Genomic DNA, 27978 nt, shown 5'->3' on the forward strand with positions numbered 1-27978 from the left:
CTTAATTAAACATGTGACAAGCTGGCCACTGCTAATTTTCAGTGTACTTTTTCAGATAATTTATATCTGTCAAAATAAAAAGGCATGGATTTATTCTTGTCTTAAGCTCTATTATCTGGCAACTATCATTATCAGAAGACAGTATAGCCAAGGGTTAAAAAACAGGCTTTGGAATAGGAGAAACCTATATTTATATTTATTACTTCCACTTAGTAGCTCTATGGTCCATTTTCCCTTTCAGAATCTGTTTTCTTAGCTGTATAATATGGACACCAATGCTTACTAGATAGTAGTCTTGTGAAGATTAAGTGAATTACTATATATAAAAGCAAGACAAGACAGCTGTAAAACACTAAGCTCTCAATTTTAATAAACCATTATAGTTGGCATCAGCATCTACTGCTTCATTTTTTGCTACAGCAGTTGAAACTTTATTCCATGGTATTCAACCTGGGTCTGTCCTTGAAGAGTATCTCATAGCCCATCTGTACCTTTTATTCATGGTGATTTTTGGAACTGGAGAATATGTTATCTGGAGTCTCATAGAATTGAAGGCAAAGCTTAAAACTGGGGTTTGGGAAGAACAGGAACTGAGGTGACTTGGGAAGTTTAGGCAGCAAGTACTAAAGGAAGCATCTCAGCAGGCTACCCCACCAACAGAGTAATCCCTTCAGCTGTTTACTATCCTTGCATCAATCACTTAAAATTTATAATTCTAAATGGGTTAGGTGGGACAGGTAGCTTGATTGAGCATTTAACCAACCTTTGAATAGTGAAGAAAGATGTAATTCCCAAAGAGTGCTGTTGCTAGTAACTAAGGATAGGTACTATGTGACAAAAACTATATATATCTATTACATGTAGAAAAGACAGTCAAGGGATTAGTGCATGAATGACACACATATGGTTAACTTAATGAAAAGAAAGATGAAAATGATTTAGAGGTAAATGTTAAATTTTCTTAAAATACCCATGGACTATTTTAGCAGGGCAGCATTCTAAGTAAATCTACAATCTAAAGTTTTAATGTCCTTTTCTGTGATCCCATCACTTTGGTGTTAATTGTGCTGAACAATTAATTAATTAATTAATTGTGCTGAACTATTAGTTTTACAGTTAATTTGCCCTAGTTATAACTGTCTTTTTTTTTAAGATTATTTATTTGAAAGTCGGAGTTACATAGGCACACACACGCACACACACACACACACACACACAGAGAGAGAGAGAGAGAGAGAGAGAGATCTTCTATCTGCTGGTTTACTCCCTAGATGTCTATAATGGGCCAGGGCTGGGCCAGGCCAAAGCAAAAAGCCAGGAGACAGAGCTTTTCCCAAGTCTCTCAAATGGGTGGTAAGGGCCCAAGCACTTGGACCAGCTTCTGCTACCTTTTCCAGGCCATTTAGCAGGAAGCTGAATGGGAAACGGAGCAAATGGGACTTTCATCAGAGCTCATCTGGGATGCCAGCATTTCAGGTGGCAGCTCTACCTACTACACCACAATGCCAGCCCCTGGAGAGACTATCCTTTCTTCAAGGATTGATTTTAGTTTGTTTATCAAACATTAGTTGGTTGTAGTTGCTTATTTGAGTTTCTGGGTTTTCTATTCTGTTTCATTGATACGTATGTCTTTTTGTGCCAGTATCAAGACCTTTGCTTTTAACTGCCCTGTAGTATGTCTTAAAATATTGGATTGTTATGCCTCTGGCTTTGTTTTTGTTGTTTAAGATTTCTTTACCTATTTGGGGGTCTCTTGTGTTTTCATATTTTAGCATTATTTTTTTCTAGATCTGAGAATGTCAACGATATTTTGTTTGGGATTGCATTGAATCTGTAAATTGTTTCCAGTATTATGGACATTTTAATGATGTTATCTCCTCCAGTCCATGATTATGGAATATTTTTCCATTTTTTGTATTTTCTATTTCTTTCTTTAATGTTTTGTAATTTTCATTGTAGAGATCTTTTACATCCTTGGTTAAATTTATTCCAGGGTATTTAATTTTTTCTGTAGCTATTGTGAATGGGATTGGTATTACAGGTTCTTTCTTAGCTGTGGAATTGTTTGTGTATACAAAGGCTATTGATTTTTGTGTGCTGATTTTATATCCTGCAGCTTTACCAAAGTCTCATGAGTTTCAGTAGTCTCGTAATGGAGTCTTTTTGGGTCCCCTATATATAGAATCATGTCATCTGCAAACAGGGTAATTTGAGTTCCCTCTTTCCAATTTGTATCCTTTTGATTTCTTTTTCTTGCCTAATGGCTGTGACTAAAACTTCCAGAACTGTATCGAATAGCAGTGGTGAAAGTGGGCATCCTTGTCTGGTTCCGGATCTTAGTGGAAATGCTATGAATGATTTTCATAGCCAAGTTCTCCTTTAATGAGTTGGCATTTGCTTTATTTTGTTTTTTACTTTCTCTTTTCTACTCTCAAGATCATTTATGTTTTCCTACCTAATTTATCAATTAGCTAGGTGAATATTATGATTCTTGAATAATAACTAAATGATAATATAGTAGTGAGAAAAGTGCTAGATACATTACTCAAAGTGTTGTGGGCTTATTGCCTCCTTCATGAAATGATAAGTCACAGGACTGAGAGGTCTTGAATTGCTTTTTTTTCTGGTGCATTATTCATTTTAATCTCATTATAATTCACTGAACATAGGTGAGCTCTGAAGGACTCTTGGATATGTTTTCTTTTGCAGCCCCCATTCTCTCATTTCTGCTAAGTCTTGCATAAAAGGTAAAATAGTTTTCCTGTTAAGGACCAGGTAAGGATATGTATTTGTCAAGTACCTATTTATCTCATGTAGCCAAGGCAGGTGAAGCTTACTTTTTGATAGTAAAACTTCATTATTTAATACAGAAGGGGGATTGTATCCTGCATCTAGATTTACTGTTTAGATTTGTTTTCTTTTTTTTCAATTATCATTTCATTGTTGTTCTTCTTCCACAGGTTCAACCTCATTTCCTTTCAATGAAAGAGTGGATTACCATGGTGCTTGATACTCTTCTGGTCATTGTGGATAGCCATTACCAACCTAGAGGGCAGCTTTTATCATGGTTTTATTATGTAAGTGTTGGGAATAAAAAATGATCAGAAAACTCAAGGATTGACTCTTCTGACATCAATTGTTCACATGAAATCTGCAATACAATATAATGATCCTCAGCCCTGGTAGTAAAATAGAGTTATCAGTCAGTCTCTCTCTTTCACTCTCTCTCTCTCTCTCTCTCTCTCTCTCTCTGTGTGTGTGTGTGTGTGTGTGTGTGTGTCCTACAGAAATACTTATGAATAGGCTCCACTTCTAATTTAATTATTCAGAGAAGGGCCCTGGCCATCAACATTTTGAAGACTCTCAAGGTGATCCTAATGTGTAGTCAGGGATAAGGACTGCAATTATAGGCAAACAAATACTGATTAAAATGTGGGGACCCTAAGTTTGTAGTCATGATTTTTTCATTTCCAGTTATGTGAGCCTAGGAAGTTGCCTTGATTTATTTGGACTTTTTTTTTCCTTGTTTATAGAATGAGAAGACTGAACAGTAGCATATGTAGTGATTGTAGACCTAATAGGTTTTATTACTGTTGACTTGATACTTAATATTTATCATTTTATTTTTCTACTCTGTAAAATAAAAGCAACAGTTTATACTTTGCCAACTTGTAAAACATTATTGGAATCAAATTATATAAATTATTTAAAAATGTCTTGAAAGTGATGAAATATCCTGGGAACACATTTTCCATCTTCATGCTTGTATCCTAAGATTTGAATCAAAATGAAAACACTTTCCTGTTAAATTTTCCTTTTATTGGTTGGAGAGCATGACTGCTTCTGTGTTTGTGTAGAATTATTTTTGTTTTACCCTCTCACTGTCCATTGCTTAGGGAATTATAGTGATCATGGGATAATCAGCTGAGTCACAGAGGATTATAGCTGATTTGGATGAAAATATAGTCCCGATCCTGAACTGTTGCTAAGAATACAACTTTAGCCTGAAACACATTGCCTATGGTCTTCTCTGTATATTTTGTGTGGTTCTATCCTCCTGGCCCTAGGAATACTTGGTATGTATTCACCTGGGGCTTAGGCTCTGGAGCTAGATTTTTAACTAACTTGAGGACAAAAATGACTTACTAGATAACGTAGAATTAAATTAGAAGGGAAGTTTTGCTTAAAGAAGAAATTTGTTTATGATGGTTTGTTTTCTGTCAACAGTGTTCTTATTTGTATAATGATGGATGAATACTTCTTTCAAAGCTTATGTAAAAGTCTTTGCAATAATTATCTAGTCTAGTTATTCACCAGAACAGCACATGTGTGCAATCCTAAACAGTGCTGCTTAGTTCTTGCAAACCAGTAAAAAAATCTCTCTTCTAGACAGCTCAGTGTTGCACCTTACCTTTGTGATTATTATACTTTTCAAATTGTTTCAAAAGTCACTTACCTTATTTCCTGTGTCCTAGCATCTGGCTCATTTCAATAACATTTTCAGTTCAATAGTGCTATATTAACATAAAGTATAACTTAGTACATGTTTGCTTTTTATCCTTAGAATACTAAAGCTTAGTAAATGGGCATAGAATTAAAAAATACATTTTAATGTTTTCTGATGAAGGAGACAATACTGACTATGATGTCTCTGAAAATCAAAAATAGATAATAGAAATGATAAATGGGCTATCTTCCACATTTGAAATATATTTATAAATGTATGTGATATCAGTTGAGCTTTCGAACGTGGGATTCTTGTTGAAGCTTTTCGTATTCAGTTGCTCTGTCACTTTGTTAGGGCTGTTACTTATTTCTTTTCACATAATTACATATAGGAAGGAGCATATAGTGCTCTCCATTTCATTTTGAATAGCTGGTTATTGCTTTGTAACCAGAGGCTTTTAGGATTTCAACTTCCTTTTTAATTAAAAGGAATTAACTCTCTGTAGGAAATAATCCAACTACTGGGAAGTGTTCCCACCAAAATCTTTGGGAGACATGCCAATGGATCCCTATGCTAAACTTACACTTACTTCTCCACATGAAAACTTAAAACTCTGCCCTCCTCATTTTTTTTTTTTTTTACCCTGGGGAAAACGCTTAGCTTTCTGAACATTTAAAATGTGGCTTCATGGTTTATCCAAACTCAGATAGCTTTGCTATTGAGTTCTTCCATATACACACACACACACACACACACATCCATGTGGCTTTTAAAAACACTGAAATTGTTTCAGGCCATATTTATAGTGAAAGAATTCATGACCTTGAAGCAGAATAAACTTAACATTTTGTTTTTCTGCCAAATTTAAAAGGACATTATTAGTTATTTAGTAGAAAGTTGTTGAGTGAAAATAAGACAAACACACTTGGATTTTGAAAAACTTATTTTTATTTTTTGGTTGGCATGGGTGAATACAAGACAAACTTATATTATGTGATATGCTTTTCTGGTAGTTAGGCTTCCTTCATGTTTTAAACAAAGAGCTAACCCCTGTTTTCTTTCTTTGGCTTGTTCTAGAAATCTTATTCTGGTGAAAACACAGCTAGTGCCATTGCCCGTTCTGCTGCCGCCACGGCTTTGTCTCTCCTTGTGCCAGTTTTCATTATCTCTTGCAAAGAGAAGGTTGAGGAAATCCTGAACATGCTGACTGCCAGGTTACCTGGGAAACCAAGTGCTGATGAGTCTCAAGCCGTGCAAATCCATATGGGCCTTGCTTTGGGGATGTTTCTTTCTCGCCTGTGTGAGGAGAAACTCAGGTACAATTTATTGGAACATACCTGCTTTTCTTCTTTGTGATTTAAGCAAAGGTTTTGAACTCATATACACATATACCTAAATGCTGTACCTAAGCAATATGTGGTTGCTAAACTTTTTGGGGTGGGAAGCTTGATCCTTTATGGTTGAATTTATCTTTCTTGAATGCCATTTTATAGATATTAATGTATTTTAAAGTCTGTTAGTATTAAAGTGATTATTAGTCACTTGAAAATCACCTCATGCTCTGTTGAAAGCCCCAGGTTTGTCTGTGTAATATGCATCAGCAGAAGCCTAATCTTACGTGCTATAAGTCAGGAAAACCTTTTTTATGGCTCATATGGGATACAATTAATTGATGATCTTTATTGATATCAATGTAAAATCTTATGAAACAATTTGGGTATCCCTTGTGCCTAAGGAATGTTAGGGAACCCTGAATTACATGAGAACTATGTGTACTCAGCTTTAAATAATGTTTTTATCCTGTGCCCTTCCTATATTTTTTATAATCTTTAAATAGTCTTAATCTTTGCATATTATACTGTGTTCTTTTTTCTGTTTGCTCAGTTTTGAGCTGCTAGCTTTACCTTTGAATGAAGGTAATGGAATATCAAAGACTCAGGTGGAAAATTCCACTTATTCAAAATGTTTGCTTAGCACTAATCTATTTTAGTTTTGTTGTTCATACTATTTATTCTTTATGTTATAAGAAATCTTAGAATTTTATATATCCAGATTGATTACAGAGTGATTCAACATGAATATTTGGTTGTCATGAATATTTTGATGCCAATGACTTGGAACTTAGCCTAGTGTTCCAGCACTGGGAATAGGATAGGAGAGAGAGACATCCTGCTGTGATGTTAGATGTCCTTAAACTTCTATGGTTTTCAGAAATTAGTTGTGCAAGGGCAAGAACTTATATTGGTATGGATAAACTGGCTGATGTGCTATATTTAGATTTCATCTTGCAGCTAGTGGTTAAGTTTATATTTGTAACTTGCATAGTTTGGCACAAATACCACTATGTGAAACTTTTGTGAGAATTGCTATTGATCTGGGGAAATACTGTATTTCAGATGATCATTCTCAGCTCTTGAACACATCTGTCAGATGGTTGGGATGATTGGCTTAGTCACTGCCATCACCACTGAACTATGTGCAGAATACTAATTTTTTTGCTGTATTCTCCAGCACCAATACCTACAAGCCTGATTCTGGACATAAACAAAAACTTGCCCTTTGCATATCACCTGACTTTACATATCTTATGTATGTATATAACCGAGTTTAAAATATTTTTAAAGACTTAAAACTTGAAATTGATTTTTCCCCTTTGCTACTATGCCACAAATGGCATTCTCTTCACCATCTGTGTTCATGCTCTTTCGTCAGTATCTTTTCAAGCAACATATTTTGCAACTAAAAATGAGCTGTGGCAATTTGATTCTAGGCAACTCATTTCCCCCTATCCTGTCTCTGGCTCCTTTATTCATTAACTTAGGATGGGATGCTGGTTTTAGGGCCGACAAGAATGCATTTGCAGTTAATTTAATCATTTTACCTGGAGAAACTTTTGACATTCCCCCAGAACACTTGTTACTGGTTTCTAGATTGCCTTTCACCTCTGTTTATCTACTTGACTTTGTACTCGTGGAAATCCCTGGGCAAAAACGCCAAGGAACTCTTCCCATAACTGAGCATCCCTAGAGTAACTGCAAATGTTAACTTTGCCCTAATGTTCCTGTATTTGATAGCATCTTCTGCCTCCTTAGGACCCATATATTAATACTGTAGTCACTAGTATATTTAGTCATGGCTACCACCTCCCCAGTTTCTTGGAACAGAGGTATCTGAAACGTAAATGTTTTACTAAATAATGACAGTGTCACCAGATAATGGCATTTTTAGGAAAAGTTTCTCTTTTTTTCTAAGATATAGGTAAGTATTTTAAGGGTGTTTGACTCTGATGATTAGTGACATCAAATAAGTGACCCCAAAAGACCACTTAGGTACAAGACATTCATTCTAAGAAAGTAAAAAATTCCTTTGTAGTAGAGAATTAGGACTGTCAATCCTGTATTTTTTTTTTTGCTAAAATTTATGAAAATGTCTCCTGAATTTAAGTGCCAAGTAAAATCTCTTCTGAAAAGTACATTATTTCAAAGCTTCTCATGTGTGCCATAACCTCCAGAGGATGCAAGTATGCTCTTTTTAGTATTTAAGATATTTGAGTGTATTTTCCTCCACAGAACAACTTTATTAAGACTTCATTAAATCTGTGTGTATGTGTTTTCCTGTGCGTGTGCGTGTATGTTTCTCTCATTGCAAAATATAATTCTTCACCGTGGGGGAAGTCACTGTAGTCATGGTTTGGAAGACATTATTTAAAGAGCTGGCTGCCTGGTTGGCATTCTTGGAACTACAGTCCACCAAATGGATCCGATCCGATGCAGCAGCCTGGGAGCTGAGGTGTGAGGACACCTTAGTAATCAAGGGCCAGCAATGAAGCCCACAACTCTGCCATCCTGGTTCTCATCAAGCCAGTTACAAAACCCACATCAAGTACTGTATAAAAGTAGAATATACAGCTAGGGTTCATTTCCCCTTTTAAAAAAATGTAAAAAAAGAAAAGAGCTTATGACCTCTGAATTGAGATGTGAAATCAGAAGTGACAGTGCAAGAGAGGTTTGGGATGATTATTAATTAATCAATAAATAATTAAGCTGATGTCAGCTTAATTAGTTATTAAATATTTGGAATAAAATCATTAGCATTCTTAGAAATATTTATTTGGAATTGTTACTTTGGCTTTTATTTTTCAGTGATTTAAAATTAAAATATGTTGAAAAGTCAAAAGTAGGAATTGTACAGTTTATTATTACTGTAGGGTTGTTGTGCAGAAACCCAATTATTGAATAATTTCTCTGACCCAGTTTTCTCTGTGAAATAAGCATATGGAGATCATCAATATTATTCCTTTTTAAAATAAAAGAGATGCTGGCATTTCAAGTAAAGTATTGAGAACAAAATTTTGTTTTTAAGTATTTCATATAGTTAAATGAATTTAAATAATTCATTTTCTACCTTTATCTTTATCCAGTGATGTATCTGGCCAACAGATGAATCTTCTTCTGATGAAGTCTTTAGATGCCCTGGAAAACTGCTGCTTTGACACTAGTCTTGAATACAAGTATGTTGTTTCCATTTCCATTCTAACAGATACTTAGAGATTGGTTCCTGCTATGCCAGAAAATTTGAATGCTGTGGTGAGATATTGGTAATGCTTGATCTTGAATACCTTTGCCAGATTTTCATAATAATCAAGAAACCAAAACTTCATTGTTCTGAAAACTGTGTTTCAGTAAGTTTGTTTAAATACAAAGCAACAAGTATCCCATTGTGGCTTCTTCCTTTATATAAGACTTTAGTTTTGTTTCGTACTTATCATGTAAGGCATGTATTTGGGGACCTGGATGCATGACTTAACCTTTTTAATGGTCTGTTGAAACTGTTTGAATTTGATTGGGCTAAGAGAGCTTTTGAATGATGTTTTGTGTTTCCTTGTAACATTCATTGACTAGGGAAGCAAAATAGAAACAAACATTGTTATATCAGGGGTTCTCAGCCTTAATATATCTTTTGTCCCCTTACACAACTGATGTTTCTTAAAATTTTGTATATTAAATTAGATATCTCAAAATTTATTTTCTCACTCTAGTATTGAAAGGTATCAAAAGGAAAAAGAACTAATCAGGAAATAATATATCAAAAAAGAGTGTTAAACATACTTGTTGAAAGAGACTTTAACATTTCAGTCTATGTGACCTGTGTGGGTCAATGTGTATGTTTTTGTTAAGCTTTCAGAAATATTGACACCAGTGAGGACCTACATTGTAACTTGTTGGACTTCCAAATATTTTGGAACCTCAACTTTGAATTCTCTGCAGTTCATTGTTACCAGGAAACACAACAGATTATAAGCACTAATCTCTAGTTTATTAACTCATTTACCTTTTGCTATTTTGGGCACTGTTCAAATATGAGTTAAATCAATGACCATTAGGAACTTAAGATCTAAAGCTACATCCATATCATCTAGCCTGTTAGACCAAGAAAAGAATAAATTAAAAGGTAGAGGTAGCTGCAAGGATAAAGGGTTTCATCTTAAGCAAAGTGAAATGTCCATGTAGTAAGTGAAAATTACAGAATCTTCTTTCAGATGCAAGCTAGGATTTGACAGGCCGTAGACACTTGCCTACTTTATCAAGAAACAATTTAAACAACTGACATAATAATTTGATTTGAATTCGGCAAAAGAAAGAGTTTAATGTTGTTGCCTTTTATAACCAAGAAATAAGAAATTTCTCTCCCCTGCTGCATGTTTGTCTGTCTTTTCTTCCTCCTGCCTTCTGTTTCCCTCAAAGATGTTCATCAAAGCTGTTTCTCAGCATGTTATGAAGATAAAAAAAGTGTAAGATGCTGCAGACTTTCAGCCAGTTTGAATAATCAAGAATGACTTTCATGTGTCATCTCCATTAGTTTGCAGGAACGTGTTTGAATATAGGAAGGACTGCATTGTCCACCATATGAGTGTTTATGTACACAAAAGCTTTGAATGTCTAAGAATATTAATTCTAATTAATTAATTCTAAAATCCATTTTTCTTTGTTAATAAGATTCTATTCATTTTACCTTCTTTTTTGAGTCTCTCCTTCTTAATGAATATCTATATTTGGGAAAAGGTAGAGTAGACTGGAAAGGGAACTAGTTCTGCAGAGCAAAGTAGAATAGGGCACTCAGAACTTTCCTGTCCATTTAGTGAAAACTTGCTTGTCTATTAGATCCCTGTTAAAAGCTTGGGTCCTTCAAGAAGCTTTTCCTCTGCCCTCATCCAACTGCTATTATTTCTACAGTTTACTGAGATTCAGTATTTTGTCATTCCTAATGTTTTGTGGTTATCAGTCCTTATGTACAGTAATCCCCCCTTACCTGTGGTTTCACTTTCCTTAGTTTTAGTTGCCTATAGTTTATCATGGTCCAAAAAATATTAAATGGAGAATTCCAGAAATAAACAACTCATAAAGTTTAAATTGCATAGCTTTCTAAGTAGTGTGAAGCAATCTTGAACTATCCCACCTGGGACAGGAATCATCCCTTTGTCCAGTGTATCCACACTATATATTCTACCTCCTCATTTGTCACTTAGTAGCCATCCTGATGATCAGATCAACTGTGTTCAAATAATTCTTATTTTATTTAATAATGGCCCCAAATATGACAGTAGTGTCTATTTTATTACAGTATAATCTTATAATTGATCTGTTTTGAGTTATTGTTCTCTGAGTCTTATATACTGATTAAACTATCACAGATATGTATATACAGGATAAAGCAGAGTATTTATGAATATTGTCTTTGGGTTCAGGCATCCATTGCAGGGGATGCGAAATGATTTAAAATGTATCCTGTGTTTATAAGGGGTGACTACTATAGTTCTGTCTGTGGTTTTAGATTCAACTAGTAATTATCCAGTAGTCACATACCCAGCTAAACATTTCTGCATCTGTTTCTCTTGTAATTAAATTCTAATCATAACCTAAATACGATACTAAAACAGGAATCATCATCACTTTGGTTTACAGATAAAGAAAGTGAATCTCAGGAGACTTGTTCATGGTCAAAGGCTTAATAAGTGTCAGTGCTAGGTCATCTCACTGCAAGGCCACTTTTCTTTTTTGTCCAGTACAGTATAATGAACACATTTCAATAGGAGAAAGGAAGCAATTTAATGCCTGACCTATTATGTTTGTTGTTTATTTTTTTCTGGCATGCATTATCCTCTATTTAAAAAAAAAAAGGTTTTTTACAAAGATTCTGTAATTATTTGAAAGGCAGAGTTACAGAGAGGACACAGAGAGGCACATTAGCAGGGAGCTGGATTGAAAGCTGGAACACAAGCCAGCGCCCATATAGCATGCTGGCACTGCAGATGGTGGCATCACCCACTATACCACACCATTGGCCCTTATTTTCTGCTTTTTAACTTGGCTGAGGCCAGAATGGCTGGCTCATGGTGTAAAGTATACCCTAGTCTAATGATACTGCAGGAGTCTAGGGAAGTCCTCACTTAAGTACTCGAAGTGTTACAAGGAGGTGGCTAATAGATCTGGGGGTATGTTACCTCAAGTGATAGAATTCACCCAGAGCAGATTCCTCACGTTTCCCTGATTCAGTGGGCTTGTCCCTGCTGAGAGGACTGAGCACCTGGGTGGGCTGGTGTTTGTGGGCACATAATTGATGTTTTGCTGCCATCTAGTGGTATTTTGTTGTGCCATTGCAATCCTCACAGCCCTAACTGTAGTCACGCTATCCATCACAGACTTGAGCTTTGCTTAATTACTATTGAGCTTTTCCAAACATGATAACATTTGTATAGCGCTTTGTAAAGGGCAATGCGCTATACAAATGTTAACTGTTATTAGAACTAATTATTAGATGGCCTTGCTCTTAATCTGAAGGATTGCCTACAATAAGCCAGGGAATTCAGATTCATCTCTGGTTAATGTTAGGAAAAATTATCATGCTATCTCAGTTGATATAGCAACACACATCAGAATTACATAGTTTTTAAGTATCAGGATTTGTTTTTGCTGGTGATGTTTCAATATAAGAACTCTGATGATCAGTTACAAAATTCCAAAATTCAAATTTTGTTTATTTCCAGTTAGCACTCCAGTATAAAATTTATGATGACACTTAAAAAGCATAATTGTATATCTGATATTATCAATTGTTTTTATGCCATCTGTCTGAAACACCAACACTTAACTTCTTTTTGTTTTCATTGGATAGAAAGATCTGAAAATTACCTCTGCCTGAGCTATCCTTGGTGTAGAGCTGGAAGACTTAAGAGAAGCTAGAGTGAAGTAACTGTGTGGCAGTGCTGAACAAAGCGCCTGGGGGATCTTTAAGACTTTGGACAAAAATAAATTTGATAAAAGAATTGATGACCAATAGAAGAATTGGCCATCAGGAATAAAGCTTTAAGACTACCTTCTTGGTGTATACTGGACAATCAAGACAAAACAGAAGGAAACTTAGAAAGACAGTAGATGATACATTCTAAGATATTTATATTGGTATTTGTATATAAATAGTTCAGTTTTGTATTCTTAATATTACAATAGCAAATTATTACCATCATAATGATGTATAGAATCATTAGTGAATCATAGCCATGCCTAATAATAATAATAAAACAGTGATAATTTTTAGACAGGTGTGAACTAGAAACTGGGATATATTTTTCTAGACCTCTCTTTATATATCCTGTGATGATAAAGGAAGAGCTTCAGTCTAGTTGATAGGCTCTTTTGTTGTTGTTGTTGTTGTTCCCAGGAGAACCTAGAAAACAAGACTTGGACTTTTTCTACTGGAGAGAGATGAACCTTAATATTTATTTGAGTGAGCTTTGGAAGGAATCTTTTCCCACGGAACTCAGCATTTCTCTCTCTCTCTCTCTCTTTCTCTCTCTCTCTCTCCCCCACTCTCCCCCTCTTTCCCTCTCTCCCTCTCTCTCCCCTTATGTGTGTATGTGTGTCACTTTTAGTTTTAATGATATGTGATTATTGTAAAATTTACTGTGTATGAGTGAATGACATTTTCCATTTAATTATTAGCATCTCTCTTTCTTAAATTAGTCTGGCAAAAACCAGAAATTGAGTTTTCTTGATTGATCCTTGAGTGATACATTCAGTGAATTTTACTGCTTATAAATTTTGCCTCTAACTAAGCCTATGAGTTAAATCTTTCTTCCCCTGTAGATTTTTCTCTCCACTTTAGACTTTCTTAATACTTGTCATGTAAGGGTGGACTTTAGCTTAGCAATTAAGATACAAATTAAGATGCCTGAGTCCCATGTCAGAGTGCCTGGGTTCAAGTTCCATTTCTGGCTCTTGACTCCAGCTTCCTGCTAATACACTGGCAGGCAGTAGATGATGGCTGGAATACTTGGATCCCTGTCACTCATATTGGAGAACTGGATTGAGTTCCCATTTGGCTCTCATCTTTGATCCAGCCCAGTATGTGCCATTGTGGGCATATTGGGAGTGAATCAGTAGATGGGAGTGTTCTCTCTCTCCCTGCCTTTCACATAAATTTTAAAATATTATTAATTTGATCAGTTTTTCAGCATTCAATAAATATTGATTGGGGCCGGCCCTGTGGTGCAGTGAGTTAAAGCCCCGCCTGCAACCCTTGCATCCCATATGGGCACCAGTTCAAGCCCTGGCTGCTCCACTTCCCACCGAGCTCTCTACTATAGCCTGGGAAAGCAGTAGAGGATGGCCCAAGTCCGTGGGCCCCTGCACCCATGTGTGAGACCTGGGAGAAGCTCCTGGCTCCTAGCTTCAGATTGGCTCAACTCCGGCTGTTGCAGCCATTTGGGGAGTGAACCAGCAGATGGAAGATCTCTTTCTCTCTCTCTCTCTGTCTCTGTCTCTGTCTCTACCTCTCTCTTTCAAATAAATAAATTAATAAACCTTTAAAAATAAATAAATATTGATTGAATGCCTGTCTATGTATTAAGCAGTGTGCTAGGTGGCACAATGTTATGGTGAGTAAGAAACAGAAAGCTGTCCACCCTTGTGGAGCCTGTGGCTAGGAAAGAAATGAACCCCCAAATAATCCTTATCTGAATTTATAAGTAGTATACTATTTATAAGTAGTAATACTATTATTATAATTATACTATTTATAAGTAATATTCAGATAATCCTTATCTGAATTTTAAAATAGTATGAAGTAAGTTAGTGTAGTTGAATATTAGAGAGGTTTTCTGCTAGGCCAGGGAAGGTGTCGTGGAGGAAATAACATTTGGAATCCTAAGGATATATAGCAGGACCGGCACTGTGGCGTAGTGGGTTAAGCCGCTGCCTGCAGTGCCAGCATCCCATGTGGGTGCCGGTTCAAGTCTCAGCTGCTCCACTTCCAATCCAGCTCTCAGCTATGGCCTGGGAAAGCAGTAGAAGATGGCCCAACTGCTTGGGCCTCTGCACCCATGTGGGAGACCTAGAAGAAACTCCTGGGTCCTGGCTTTGGATCGGCACAGCTCTGGCTATTGCAGCCAACTGGGGAGTGAACCAGTAGATGGAAAACCTTTCAATCTCTCTCTCTCTCTCTCTCTCTCTCTCTCTGCCTCTCCTTCTCTCTCTAACTCTGACTCTGACTATATAAAAAGGATATATAGCAGTTCAGTAGTCAGAGGAAATACTCATACTTGTCAAAGTATTCATCAGCTGTTGTCTAGTTATATCTTTGGTCTAATTATGTCAAATTTTTGTATGCAGCAATATAGAAAGATAGCTAAGAAAACATTCCTGTATATTCTAAATGATAAATGAAATCTTTAGATGTATTCTTATCAAGAGTGGCCTTTCCCTCTTTCAAATCAGTGATTTGTCTTAAAAGCATGCAGTTTTCAGGTGATAGTGACTTAACTAGTTGGAATTGCATGTTAGCTGAGCTTAAGTTTTAACAGCAGTTTTGCCTAACTAATGATGGATTATTATTGCAAGTAGCTTCTTTACAAAATATTTTTCCAGTTCCAGATTCTTTTGCAATAAAAACTGGAAAAACACGCCTAACCTAAGATACTTTGCTTTCTTTTAATTATTTATTTGAAAGGCGGAGTTTACAGAGAAAGAGATCTTACATATGCTGGTTGACTCCCCAAATGGCCTTAACGGCCAGGGCTGGACTGCTATCTGGTCCAAAGCCAAGAGCCAGGAGCTTCCACCAGTCTCCCACATGGGTGCAGGTACACAGGACTTGGCTGTCTTCCACTGCTTTCCTAGGCACATTAACATGGAGTTGGATCAGAAGTGGAGCAGCAGGATGTTAATTGGTGCCCGTATGGGATGCCAGTGGCACAGGTGGCTGCTTTACCTGCTATGCCACAATGCCAACCTGATACATTGCTTTCTTGGAGGCCTCCCATCATGACATTATGCAGAGTACTGAGAGGGACCCTGGGATTGGCAGATGGAACAGAAGGCTGAGCATCAAAATCTCCTTGTCCTGGCCATGTGCTGCTGGAAATCTCTTAGCAGATATGGATGCTCCGTTCACACAGAGGTGTTGACAGAAGCACCTAACATGTTCTTAAAATGCTGGGAGGGTTCTTGATGTCAGCCAAGCAGTGGATACTGTTTAAGAGCAAAATGACATAACATGCAAGCATTGAAATAAGCTGTGAGAGATATGCCCTGGAATATGTTCTTAAGCAGCAGATATCATGGTGAGAGGCGAGCCAAACTGGAACGAGGATGATTTGTGAAAACCTCGAGAATTTATGCAGTTTGAAAGCAACCATGATGACAAACACTGTTTTTAAAAAGTTTAAAAAAATTACCATAAGCTGTATTATCTAATCATACTAACTTAAAGTTTTCTAAGAGAGCAATTGCTTTTTAAAAAAAATTCTTGTGGGAGAATTGGGGCACAAAGCCTCAGATTCCAATTGAATTGTCACATGGGGTAACTTTTGACAAGCCTGTCATTTGTCCATTTTCTCTTCTGACCCAGTGTTACTCTGAGGGATCAGAGGGGAGAGGGGGATTAATGTCATTGTGCACAGACGAATACACAGTTTCTTTAAGACAGAAATTCCACTTGGTGAAGTTGACTAGGAAACATGAAGCGAACGCAGTACTTCCTAGTCATGCCTTGCGTTGTTAGTCAGATGTCTCAGCTCATATTCTGAAATTTAGTCTTTTTTCTCCTTAGTCACAGTGTATTCCACAGAGCCCTTCAGTAAGGGCGGAAATAGGGCTGGTCTCCGTATTCTCCTGTTGTCACCACCAAGTTTAAGACAAACTATCTCACATTTTCACTCTTGTCCACTGAGTACACAGCACTGATGTGGGCCATCGATACCTGTGTGATACAGAGATTTCCTTTGGAGGGGAGAGCTGGGTAAACCTGTCATGAGTGCTGAGGCAGATCCTGCCCTTTCAGTCTCGGGTTTCAGAGCCCCGTAAACTTCCACTGTAAATGAAGAGCAGTTACGTGGATTTCTTGTGGTCCTAACACCTCATCTTCTTTGATGTCGAAGCACGGGCTGCATACTAGGAGTTGGACTGGTTCTGTCCCTCATGAGCCACAGCAATCAAACGGAGTCCCGAGTGCATGTTGCAGCCTCACTTCGGAAGCTGTCTGCACACCTGGATGACAGTGGGAGCCAGAGCAGAACATTTCAAGAGGTAGGACATTGAGGTTCCATTTTTTTTCCCCTTGCTGCCATTTCTTAATGCTGTTTATTTTCTGCCTCTCCTATTTTGGTAACTCTGTAAATTACATTCTTTCTCAGTTTCAACTGCGATAAGGAGAAAATCTGAGTGGCAAACATCCTCTATCAGATCGCGAGATTTTCAAATTGTTTGGCTATGTGAGTCAACTTAGACTTAAATGTGGAGTATAAGATAATAGCCTTTAGTGACTAAAAAGTCCTAAGTCCTAGAAGGCAATTTCTAGGAAGAGCTGTGATTGTGGGAAGAAGGTTAAATGGAGATTTTTAGAATTGTGCTCACACCAAATGTAACATTTAAAAATGGCCAGGAATAAGTTTAAGAAACTGTGAGATCAAAAAGCATTTGATTTTATAAAATGTCAGCTAGCATGAAAAATTATTGAGGAAATTCCCTTTATCATACTCAGTGAAGATATTTTTACATTTTAGCAGAAAAATATGCAGAATTGGAGTTTGCCTGACACAGTCCATGTGTGTCAACCATGTTTGGATAGACCATGTTAGATGTGCCATGCCTGTCTCTGTACCCAGGTGAAGCTGCTCTGTGCTGTGATTTTCTTTGGGAAGAGCAGGGCATGACCTTCTGGCCTGGCCAGATTCTCCTTCTCATTAGAGCAGATTCTGTTTTATCCCAGCCTGCCCATGAGCTATTGATGAGTACATAATGGCCACTGTGTTTCCCTGCTCTGCTCCTCTGCTTTCAGCAATAGCACTTATTGAATTGGTGAATTTCTCTGGGGCACAGAGGGTTGAAGTTTTGTTCTAAGACATGCACTAAATTTCCATTTTTAAAGTGGTGTAGAGCATGATGTAAAAGAACATATTTTTGAAGCCAAAGGAGAAAATCTTGCAACCAAGGAGCAATTTGATTAATAAATGAAACAAACTTTTTTTTTTTTTTGAACTGATACATCCTTCTGCCTTGATGTTTTGACAGATAAGGCCCTAAGCAAGAAATTTAGTTTCTTCCCTCCAGTGTTTTATTATCCAGCTTCTACCTTAAAAATCACTTAGATTTTTTCATGCTGTGTCAACAGCACTAGGAGTTTAATTCTCCACCTTGTCTGAAAAACATCCTTGTAGGAGAGGTCTTAGCATGAAAATGTGAGATTGGCAGGGAGGGAGTGATTGACCTTGATCTGCAAAAATTGAGACTCAAGTAGATTGATTGATCCAAAGTTACTTAGTAAAAAGTCAATGTGGGACACAGACCTGAGAGTGGACTCTGGTCCCAACATTCTTTTTAATTTATATTTTATTTATTGATTAATTTGTTCAGTAATCTATTCATTAAGTTCTATTAATCTATTAAGTTCTCAGACCAGTACCATAAAATAAGAGTAGTACCCCTAATTTACACAATTTATGTGACTCCAAAAGCCACATGCCTTTTCCAGTTACGTTCTTCTACTTCTCTTTGAATTTCCTCTTTTGTTTGGCCTTGGATGGGAGTGTCAGGCAATTAGTAGCATGCCCTGGAGATGAAAATCTGCTTCTATCTGTGCTTGATAGGTGCTGTGTTCTGTCATGAGGTGGTCAGTAGAGTCTGCAGAGCAGAGTTTGAATGCCACTTCTGTCTCTCGCTAGCTGTGTGATGTTGAGCCTCAGAGTCCTTATCTGTAAAGTACAGATAGTGGTTCCCATCATGACCTTGTCATGAAATATAACCATGTGAGTTAGGCAGCAAAACAGCACTCAGACTGCGAGAAATGTATCCAGCTCCAGTTCACTTTCTGGGGAAAAGTTAGGCAGAATATTTGTGGGACATAAGCCTCATTCTTTTATTTTGACCCATGAAGAAGCATTTTTCTGCCATATTTTTTTCTCAGGTCCTTGCCTACACCCTTAGCTGTGTGTGCACATCAGCGTTCAGTGCAGGAATTATTGAAGCTGAAGAGGCTGAAGAGATTATGAACAAGCTGCAACTGTTGGTACAGAACAGCCAGCAGGTTGGGATGCATGCCCTGATTATTCCTCTCGTGGGTCTCATGATGCTGCTAACACCCGCCTTTCATTTCATTGAATTAGACCGTACTGAGCTATGTTTCATGACTATAGCTATGGAACTTCTAACTATTCACTTCTCTCACAACCATAGCCAAAAGTCAGTGATGTATTCTCTCCTTATCCCTTGTCTCCTTCTGTGAGCATTTCTTTTTCTTTGTCTGAGAGCATAGATAGACTTGTCTGTTTTTCCAGATATTGCTCTATGTTTATAAAATCTTTAAATATATGGCTAAGAAATGAAAGAGTTGAAGTAAGACTTGGCAAAAAATTTGTAAAGATCTGAACACATAGAGGAATCAAACTCAAACTTCAGGAAATTCAAATCTGAATATCTCTGCTCAGAACTGAATATATATAGAAAAATTTAAATATCTATAATTAAATCCCATTAAAATACTCCCACAGGATTATTATTGAACCTTAAAAAGGAAGGAAATTCTGAAATGTGCTACAACATAGATGAATATTGAAAGCACTATGCTAAGTGAAATAAACCAATCCCAAAAAATGATATGAAAATTTCCACATGTATGAATTACTTACAGGAGTCAGGTTCATAGAGACAGAAAGTTGAAGGGTGATCTTCAGGGCCTGGGGGGAGGGAAGAATGAGGAGGTACTGGTTAGTGAGTATGAAGTTTCAATTTGGAGGGATGAAAACAGTTCTGGAGATGAATAGTGGTGATAGTTGCATGATAAAATGCATGTGCTTAATGCTGCTGAAGTAGTATTCATGATGAAGATGATAAATTTTATGTATCTTTTGCTACAATAAAAATTGAATGAAAAATGCCCTTTAATTACATTTGCTATAGAATTTTTTCCTTTGGGATATTTTTAAATGTTTCTCCAAAGTGTTAATATTGGTCATAGTGGATTATTGCAGAATTCATTACTTTTAAGCTTAGAATTGTATTGCTGTTTTATACGTATTTGCTTGCTCACTTATATTCCAAATAAATTTTACAAAACCAAAACACACAAGTTTTCATATGCTTTGCTCCTTTTGATATTTTCTCTTCTTGTTTAGCGGTTGATTGACCTTTTGTGGTCAACCATGGTGTTTTCACCCTGACCGTGTTGAGTATTTGTGTCATTTGAAGTAAGATTCAGTATAGTACATTATGATTTTCTGAAAATAAACTACTCACTGTAGCTGAGTTCCTTGAAGTTAGCCTCTGCAGTGTCTGTTGCAAACCAGTGTCTAGATTTAAAAAAAAAAAAAAATCTGGAAATCTGATTTTCAGATGACAAATGGAAATTGTCAGTAGGAAAAAGAGCCCTTGGACTTGCTTATGTTGTTAAATATAAACATTCCTAATCTGTGTCCTTTTTTTCTTCTTCTCATCCCCTTGTTTTTATTCATTTATACCAGACTTCAGGTTTTGCCCTGGCGTTAGGAAACATAGTTCATGGTTTGTCTGTTTGTGGACATGGAAAAGCTGAAGATTTAGGCAGCAAACTGCTCCCTACCTGGATCAGAACTGTTCTATCAGAGGTAAAAGTCACCTCCTATATGCTGTTTTATATCCTTATATAAGATAAGAACTACCTTAGTGAACCATTTCTAGGGTCTACTAAAGTATATAGCTTAATAGTAAAAGAACAGGCAATTTCAAATGTAAGGGATGCATAATTTTAATCCCTTACAAATACGGCATTTGTCAAACATGATGGTTTTTTAAAAACTGGTCGTTTCATCAGTATTTTAACATTAAAATAGCATTTCATTTTTTGAAAAATAAAAACAAGAAACCACTAATGATCTAACAACCTTATTTTGTTACTTTATTTCAGTCTGCTCTCACTTTTGGTTTAATTGTGTAGATTATGTTGACCCTATACATTTAGTACAATTTTGATCATTTAACTATCTACGCTGGCATAGGTTTTACAGAATCCAAACCCAAAGCTCTCTTGACATTTTCTGGCTTTGTTTTCAGGGCACTCCCACAATGCTTTGTTTGGCAGCTCTTCATGGCATGGTTGCCTTGGTGGGCTCTGAAGGGGAAGTGATGCAGGTAAAAAAACTAAAAGGGGGCATCTATCTATTGAGGGGAAGAAATCTAAATGTGCCCATCACTGTTCATCACTGTTGCAGAAGAATAATCAATATGTCAATATGCTAAAGACAGAAATATATGTACTCACAATTACCACCACAGAATATTAATATTACATGTTATATAGTAATATTGTACTTTTCAAAGCTTTGGTGAATAAAAAAATTGCTCTTAGCCAATATTTTTTATATAGAAATTTGCTCATTTTTTTTGGTTTGTAGTGATTAAACCTTTTTAACCTAAGTTCTTTCCACAAGTTTTCCTGTCTTAGAACAGTGATTGAATGATAAGAGATTTCAAAAGTCAGTCCCAGAAAACTCTATTTTGCATCTGTAATGTTTAAGCTCATAGCTATTTAATTTTTTGCACTTCGAAATACTTTCCCAGTGGAAGTAAATGTGTATGTTTTTTGAGTAATTCTGAAGAAACTTCTTGTTCCTACAGTAAGAGTTTATTGAGTGGCTACTACATAACACACCACACAGAGCAGGTGCTAGGGAATCTATAATAGATAAAGCATGAGTCTTGCCGCTGAGGAGCTCACAACCTTTGTATTTGAAATGTAAGGACCAATGATGAATAATTCCAAAGCTTAGAAGATGAATACCTCATGTACTGGAATTATAATCGTTTACTCTTTTAGTGGTGTGGGTGATATATTTTTTCTTCTTGTTTCAGCTGAAATCAGAAGCCATACAGACCTCTCATTTTCAAGGCAGACTTAATGAAGTCATTAGAACCTTAACTCAGGTGAGAAGAAGAATTTAAAATCCTTGGGTGAGGACACAGATATTCCCCCTGTGTTGTATTTCATTCTGTTACATGATACAAAGGTGTGTTACCTGGAAAATGCAGAAGTTGCTGGCTATTCATGTATTCATAGACAAACTGCACTGCCTTGCAACAAGGAAAGAGTTTTTGAATTAACGTGAGGTGGTGTTTTTTTTTTTTTTTTCCCTTAAATATTAAAGCCTGACTGTGCAAGGAATGTCAGGCCCTCAGGACAAGGAGAAGTGGAAGCTGTCAAGGGGAAAGATAGATGTCCAGGTAGAATCCTCAGGATGCTTTTCTCATTCTTATAAAATGTAGCAGATTATAATACAATATGAAACAGTTTTAGTAACTTATGCTTTTTAAAGCATACAAGTTTCTGGATAGGAGAAACTATTTTGCATGTATGCATATGAATATTCTCCAAATAACAATTTTACTAAAACTTAAGTTGATATAACTTGGAGGAAAAAAATCTATAAATAAAAATCATTGTTTATAAAATTTTTCCTGGGGTAGATCTTTAGCCTGACTGTTAAGTCTTTGGCCAAGACATCTGCATTCCACATCTGAGTGCCTGAATTAAATTCCTGGCTCTAGCTCCCTACCCAAGCATTCTCCTAATGCATACCCTAAAGCAATCTTGAGTGCTCAACTAATTGGTTTCTTGCAACCCAAGTGGGAGACCTGGATAGAATTTTCAGCTCCTGGCTTCAGCCCTGACCTTTGTGAGTATCTGAGAAGTGAACCAGCAGATTGGTACATGTTCTCTCAGTCTCTCTGCCTCTCAACTAAGTAAATAAAAGTGCTTATTATTAATCATGAAGCGTTAACAGAACATTATTGAAAGAGGAAAAAAATATCTCCTTCTGTTTTTGAAACATCTTAGTCTTAAGTAGAAAAGAGGTATGAGGATAGTTACTCTTTTCTACTTTTTGAATTTTCTTTTACCACTTTTTAAAATTTGTTTTTATTTTATTTGAAAGGCAGACACACACACACAGAATGAGGTGGGAGTGGGGGAAGATAAACAAATGGAGAGAGAGAGAAGAGTTCATTCTCTGGTTTACTCCCTCAAATGACTGCCACACTGCAACAGCCAAAACTGTGCCAAGCTGAAGACAGGAACCAGGAACTCAGTCTGGGTCTCCCACATGGGTGTCAGGGACTGAAACACTTGCACCATCACCTGCTCCCTCCCAAAGTGCATATAATCAGGAGGCAGGACTCCAGCCTAGGCGCTTAAAACCACTGTGCCGAATACCTGTCTTTTACAATTTTTTGAGAATTACTTGGAGACAAATCTGATTCCATTAAGCCTGAGAAAACTGAGTAATTTCTGCCATGAGTGATTGATTGTGGGCTCATTTGGAAAACACTAGTTGAGTTCCTGTATGACCCAAGTATAATGTACTAGGCACATGATACTAGTTTGTCATAGAACTTCTTGTTACTTTATAAAATACCAGGGACTTTCTTGTTCATTGAATGGAACTTGGATCACAGCGCCTCATTGAACTGTTATATTTTCTTCTATAGGTCATTAGTGTCTCTGGGGTGATTGGTCTTCAGTCAAATGCAGTTTGGCTTCTAGGACACCTTCATCTGTCTACACTGTCATCAAATCAAAGTAGAACCTCTGGTAAGATTAAAGTCCCTGAACACTGGAGCTGGAAGGAGGAATTGCTATCACAGGGCTCCACACTTTGTTAAGATCGTTAACAATAACCCCAAGAGTTGGATATTACCATCTCTATTTTACATCTGAAGGAAATGGGGTGTGGGGTCGCTTTCTGACCCACCAGACTCATATGGCAGTAAGTGGTGGACATGTGGCTTAAACACAGATCTGTTGACCTCCAAAATCTATGTTCATTCCGTCCTCTTCTCTGCATATCTGAGAAGATAGTTTAGTCATTCAGGTTAGGCCCCATATTTTACAATGAAGAACCTGAGGCTCAGAAAAATTTCATGACTTACGTACAGAGTTAGTTTAATGACAAACCCAGAAACTAGGAATGAGGCCCTTAAAGCTTGGTACAGACTTAAAAAATTTTTTTTACTAGATGTAATGGTAGAATGTTTAATTAAATGTCTGTTTATTTATGGCTAGAGTTTTTCTGGTCCCTGATTTTGAAAAAATTATGGGATAAGAAAGTTTAGAGGTATGTACTTCCTTGACCTTAAACCTGAAATGCCAGGTTTTAATATAGCAAAGCCTTTTCTATTTCTAGATTTTTGATAAAAGCCATTTAAAAATTGCAGTTCTCACATACTTCATTTATATTTGTACTTACAGATTTTCTGAGGAAAGCATCACTTGTAGATGATGCATCTGCTCCTTGCTCTTTATAGAATTTTGACCCACAGGCTATCCTGGGTGCAGGCCAGAGAGATTCAAGTACCAAAGATTCCTCTGAAGCCTGGCCTCACATATCTACTGACAGAGATCTATTGACAGCATTACCACCAATGTGGACACTGTGATCAGTGTTCCTCTTGCTTTCCGTCACTCTGTAGTTATAGAAATACAACATTGACCCATAGCCTTCTCAGCATAGTGAACTTTAAGACTGCTGCTCGTTGTCATCTTAAAATGTGAAAAAGAAGAAAAAAAAAACTTACTCATTGGAAATTCTTGGTAATGCTAGCTTTGAAGGGCAAGACTTTCATGATGTCCTGGTAAGATATCATATTTCTGTCAGGCCTTTTCTCTTTTAAATAGGTTTTAATTCTTATATTATGAGTTACTTGCTTTGGTCCACATGTACTCAAATCAGCTAGTATTGACTCATCTTACACCCAGATTCTTCTGAACAAAATGATTGTTTGTCTGGAAAAGTACAGCTATTTGTTCCTGATGGAATTTTCCAATTGAGCCATTTATTGCAGTTAAAAAAAAAATCTCATGAAACAATTATGGAGGCCTGGGAGGAAAAGGATTTAGGAGACTCTCAGGACTCAGCTGGCATAAATGTCACTGCTTCACCGTTCCAGGTCAGCAACCACATCTGGCTATTAGCACATGTTGGTCACTTAGAGGTCTCTGCCTTAGGTAAGAGACTGATGCTATTAAAATTGGTTGTCGAATTTCCATGGTTCAAATATCTGATTCATTTTGTCCTGAGGTGCCCACTGGAACAGTGGTCTCAGCCTAGAAGCCCAGCAGACTCCTTACTGACCCTGAGGAGGTCACTGGATCGGGACTCATTGATGTGACAATGTGGAAAGGATTTTCTTAGCTACTTTCTCAAGTATTCATCCTCTGATTTTTTCAGCTTCTACTAGGTTTGCCACCATTTTAGATTTGCTTGCATTGCTTAAGTGATTACTTCAAGGCCAGTCACTTAATCTAATAGAATTAGTTGCAGCCACAGAGTGTTGTGCTGAGATTAATGGCATAAACATCTCCGCTTTGTCTCTAGGTTGATATGGCAGAATGAGATCATTATCTTCCCTTCATTAGTCCTGCCAAGTTCACTGGTTAATTTGATTGTTTTCTATCTCCACAGTTCCTACGGACTATAGCTATTTGCCTGAAAGCAGTTTTATTAGAGCAGCAATTGGCTTCTTCGTTACAGGAGGGAAAAAAGGCAAGTGAGCACCTTTCTTTAATTTCTTTATTCTTTCTGCATGTTAAATAATTTCCTGTGTCCCAGACATTACTCTGTAGAATTAAACAAACAGCAAATTGGAAGAGGAGAGTATTTTATTCTGCTCAACTGTCTTTCCATAGAGATGAGCAGGAAGCTAACTATAGGTACATAAACACTCGCTGTGTAGTCTCTTGGAAGCACTCTCTCGATCTTGGGTGGCTGTATGAAAGCCTTACTCTTCCGTCTGACCATTTTAGCTGTGTGAGTGCACATTACTTTCCCTGTCAATTTCAAGGGAGTGTGATCTAAATGAAAACACACCTGGGTGCAGTTTGTAATCGAGGATCCATCTTGGAAGTGGATCTTCTCCCTGCACATGGTATGATCATTCTGCATTGTTGGAATCACTGTGTCTCAAGTTTCTGTTTTTGGTTTGTGTTCCTTTTCTTTGCACATATTTGTCCCTTTGTGTTTCTGCTACCCACATTAGAACACAAGCAGTTTGAAGACAGAGATTGAGTGCCTTTTGCTTTTAACTGGAGCCAGAACAGTGCAGTGCAAGTTATTGAATAAATGCCCTTTCATGATACACATACACCTTTCAGAGTTGTGAGGGAAAAAAGGATTACAACTGAGCATATCATGACTCAGGAACCAGATTCATTCCTGTAATATTCTTTCCTTGATATTTGCTGATTTTGTTCTTCCTTGGTTGGTGAAGTCAGTCAGGATAATACCGGCGGCTCCGTTGTAACAAGACTTACCTAATTTTAGGAAAAAATTTTTTTTAAACAAATTATAATGAAAAGCTAGAGGAAATCTGAAGGAAGCAGCTTGATTAATGAAGGTCCTGGAAGAAAAGAATGTTACCATAGGAAGGGAAGTTAAAGGTCGTGTCATCTGTTCTCCCACTGGGTACAGTAATCCCTAGAGCTTTCAGATTATGAACTCCTTTTATACTTGGAAATAAATTTCTTTTGTAGCTGACTTCTAGAATATGTGCCATTACTCTAGGATTGTGAGTTAGCATTATTTGCTTTCACTTATCACTTATCCTCAGTAAAGGTTGATATATAGTTATGTCAATGTTGTAGTTTTATTTATAGACATATTTCACATGTAGTACACAGTTAAAAAGTTTGTCTATATTGGTAAAAATAAGTCTACTTGACCTAAGTGTCATAATCAAGGTTTTTTTTAATTTTTAAGAAATTGAATTCTTACTAAATGAGCATTCAAAATTGCCATGCCTATAATAATAATGCTAGAAATATATATTTTGTTCTGTTTTTCATTAGGTTGCTCATCATTATTATAAAAATTTTAAATGATAATAACGTGGAATTTTTCATGAAAAAATAAAAACACTTAAGGTTAAATGTAGCATAAACTTTTTTTCTTTGTCTAGTAAATAAAATGTCATTATGTCTTTCCAGATCCATATTTCTCAGCAGAAATTAATTTCCTGTGAGTCTTTTGAGACTTCTTGCTTAATTGTAACATTTTAATAATTACACAGTCATGGCACAACAGGAAATGTTTTCCTGAAGACTAAAAAACTCAGGTGGAACCAGAAGCAGTATTACATGCTTCTTGATGAAAACTATTGTAAAATAGATGAGGTATTAAAAATGCCATATCACCAATCAGATTTTTGGCATTTTCAGGTTGTGGGAGAGGGCTGCCTTCTTGTCAGGTTTGCTGACTAGATTCAGAGGAAAATCTATTCAGCCTTACCCATTACTAATGATGACCCCAGAGGAGTGGGGGCCGTGGGAGGCTGACCTCCGCCTCCGAAGCCCATTTACAAAAACAAAACCAGACCCTGCTCTGTGGGACTAAATGGGATGACCAAATGCGGAGGTGTGCATGCAAACAAGTGTTTTCTTCTTCAATATGCTCAGCTCATTTGAATTTTAATAACTCCCTTCTGAAGCAGCTTTTGAGTTTAAATGTCTGGATGTCACTCACGAGAGCCCAGTGGGGCTGCTGATAGGAAGGATGACAACCTTGGTGAACTTTTGTGGTTTCGAGAATGAAAATCATGCTTGTGATAGGCAGAAGACAGAAAACTTTAGGGATGGCATGATCTCACTCCCTTATGTGTTACTTTTAGTATTAACAACTCTCTGGAGGAAAAAATGTAATAGGTATTTCTGATCCACACTTATGCCAGGAAGAGATTGGGCATGGTGATCTCAATTTTACCCAATCAGATTAGGGGTGATGACTCTATTTGCTTTCTGATGCTTAGGGATTTAAAAACTTTGAAAACTCACATTAGTACTCATGTGATAGAACATAGAAGATGTCTGTAGCATCCATTGACTTTATATAGGCCTACATTAGTTTTTAAAGAAGTCAGTTCATAGTTTTAAACACAACTTGGTTTCTTTGCTATAATATGCTGCACTCTCTTTTTTCCTGATAGGGCTGTCTTCTTCTATCAAATGTATTGTTGTTTAAG

The 27978-nt window shown here is 36.8% G+C and overlaps 1 protein-coding gene across 4 annotated transcripts in view; it reads left to right on the forward strand.

The window, feature by feature from the left end:
- Window positions 1-27978, forward strand: part of FOCAD (focadhesin) — a 381374-nt gene that overhangs the window by 318597 nt on the left and 34799 nt on the right. For all 4 annotated transcript variants that reach the window (XM_002708074.6, XM_017340978.4, XM_017340982.4 and 1 more), the window contains 10 exons: window positions 2961-3077; window positions 5525-5763; window positions 8868-8957; window positions 16881-17028; window positions 18905-19024; window positions 20457-20579; window positions 21025-21102; window positions 21823-21894; window positions 23455-23557; window positions 25428-25508. In XM_002708074.6, the coding sequence (XP_002708120.1) occupies window positions 2961-3077; window positions 5525-5763; window positions 8868-8957; window positions 16881-17028; window positions 18905-19024; window positions 20457-20579; window positions 21025-21102; window positions 21823-21894; window positions 23455-23557; window positions 25428-25508 (1171 nt within the window). The remainder of the gene's footprint in view (window positions 1-2960; window positions 3078-5524; window positions 5764-8867; window positions 8958-16880; window positions 17029-18904; window positions 19025-20456; window positions 20580-21024; window positions 21103-21822; window positions 21895-23454; window positions 23558-25427; window positions 25509-27978) is intronic.

The sequence above is a fragment of the Oryctolagus cuniculus genome, chromosome 1 (assembly GCF_051225735.1).
Source record: "Oryctolagus cuniculus isolate XC-2025 breed Fujian yellow rabbit chromosome 1, ASM5122573v1, whole genome shotgun sequence".
Taxonomy (NCBI): Eukaryota; Metazoa; Chordata; class Mammalia; order Lagomorpha; family Leporidae; genus Oryctolagus; species Oryctolagus cuniculus.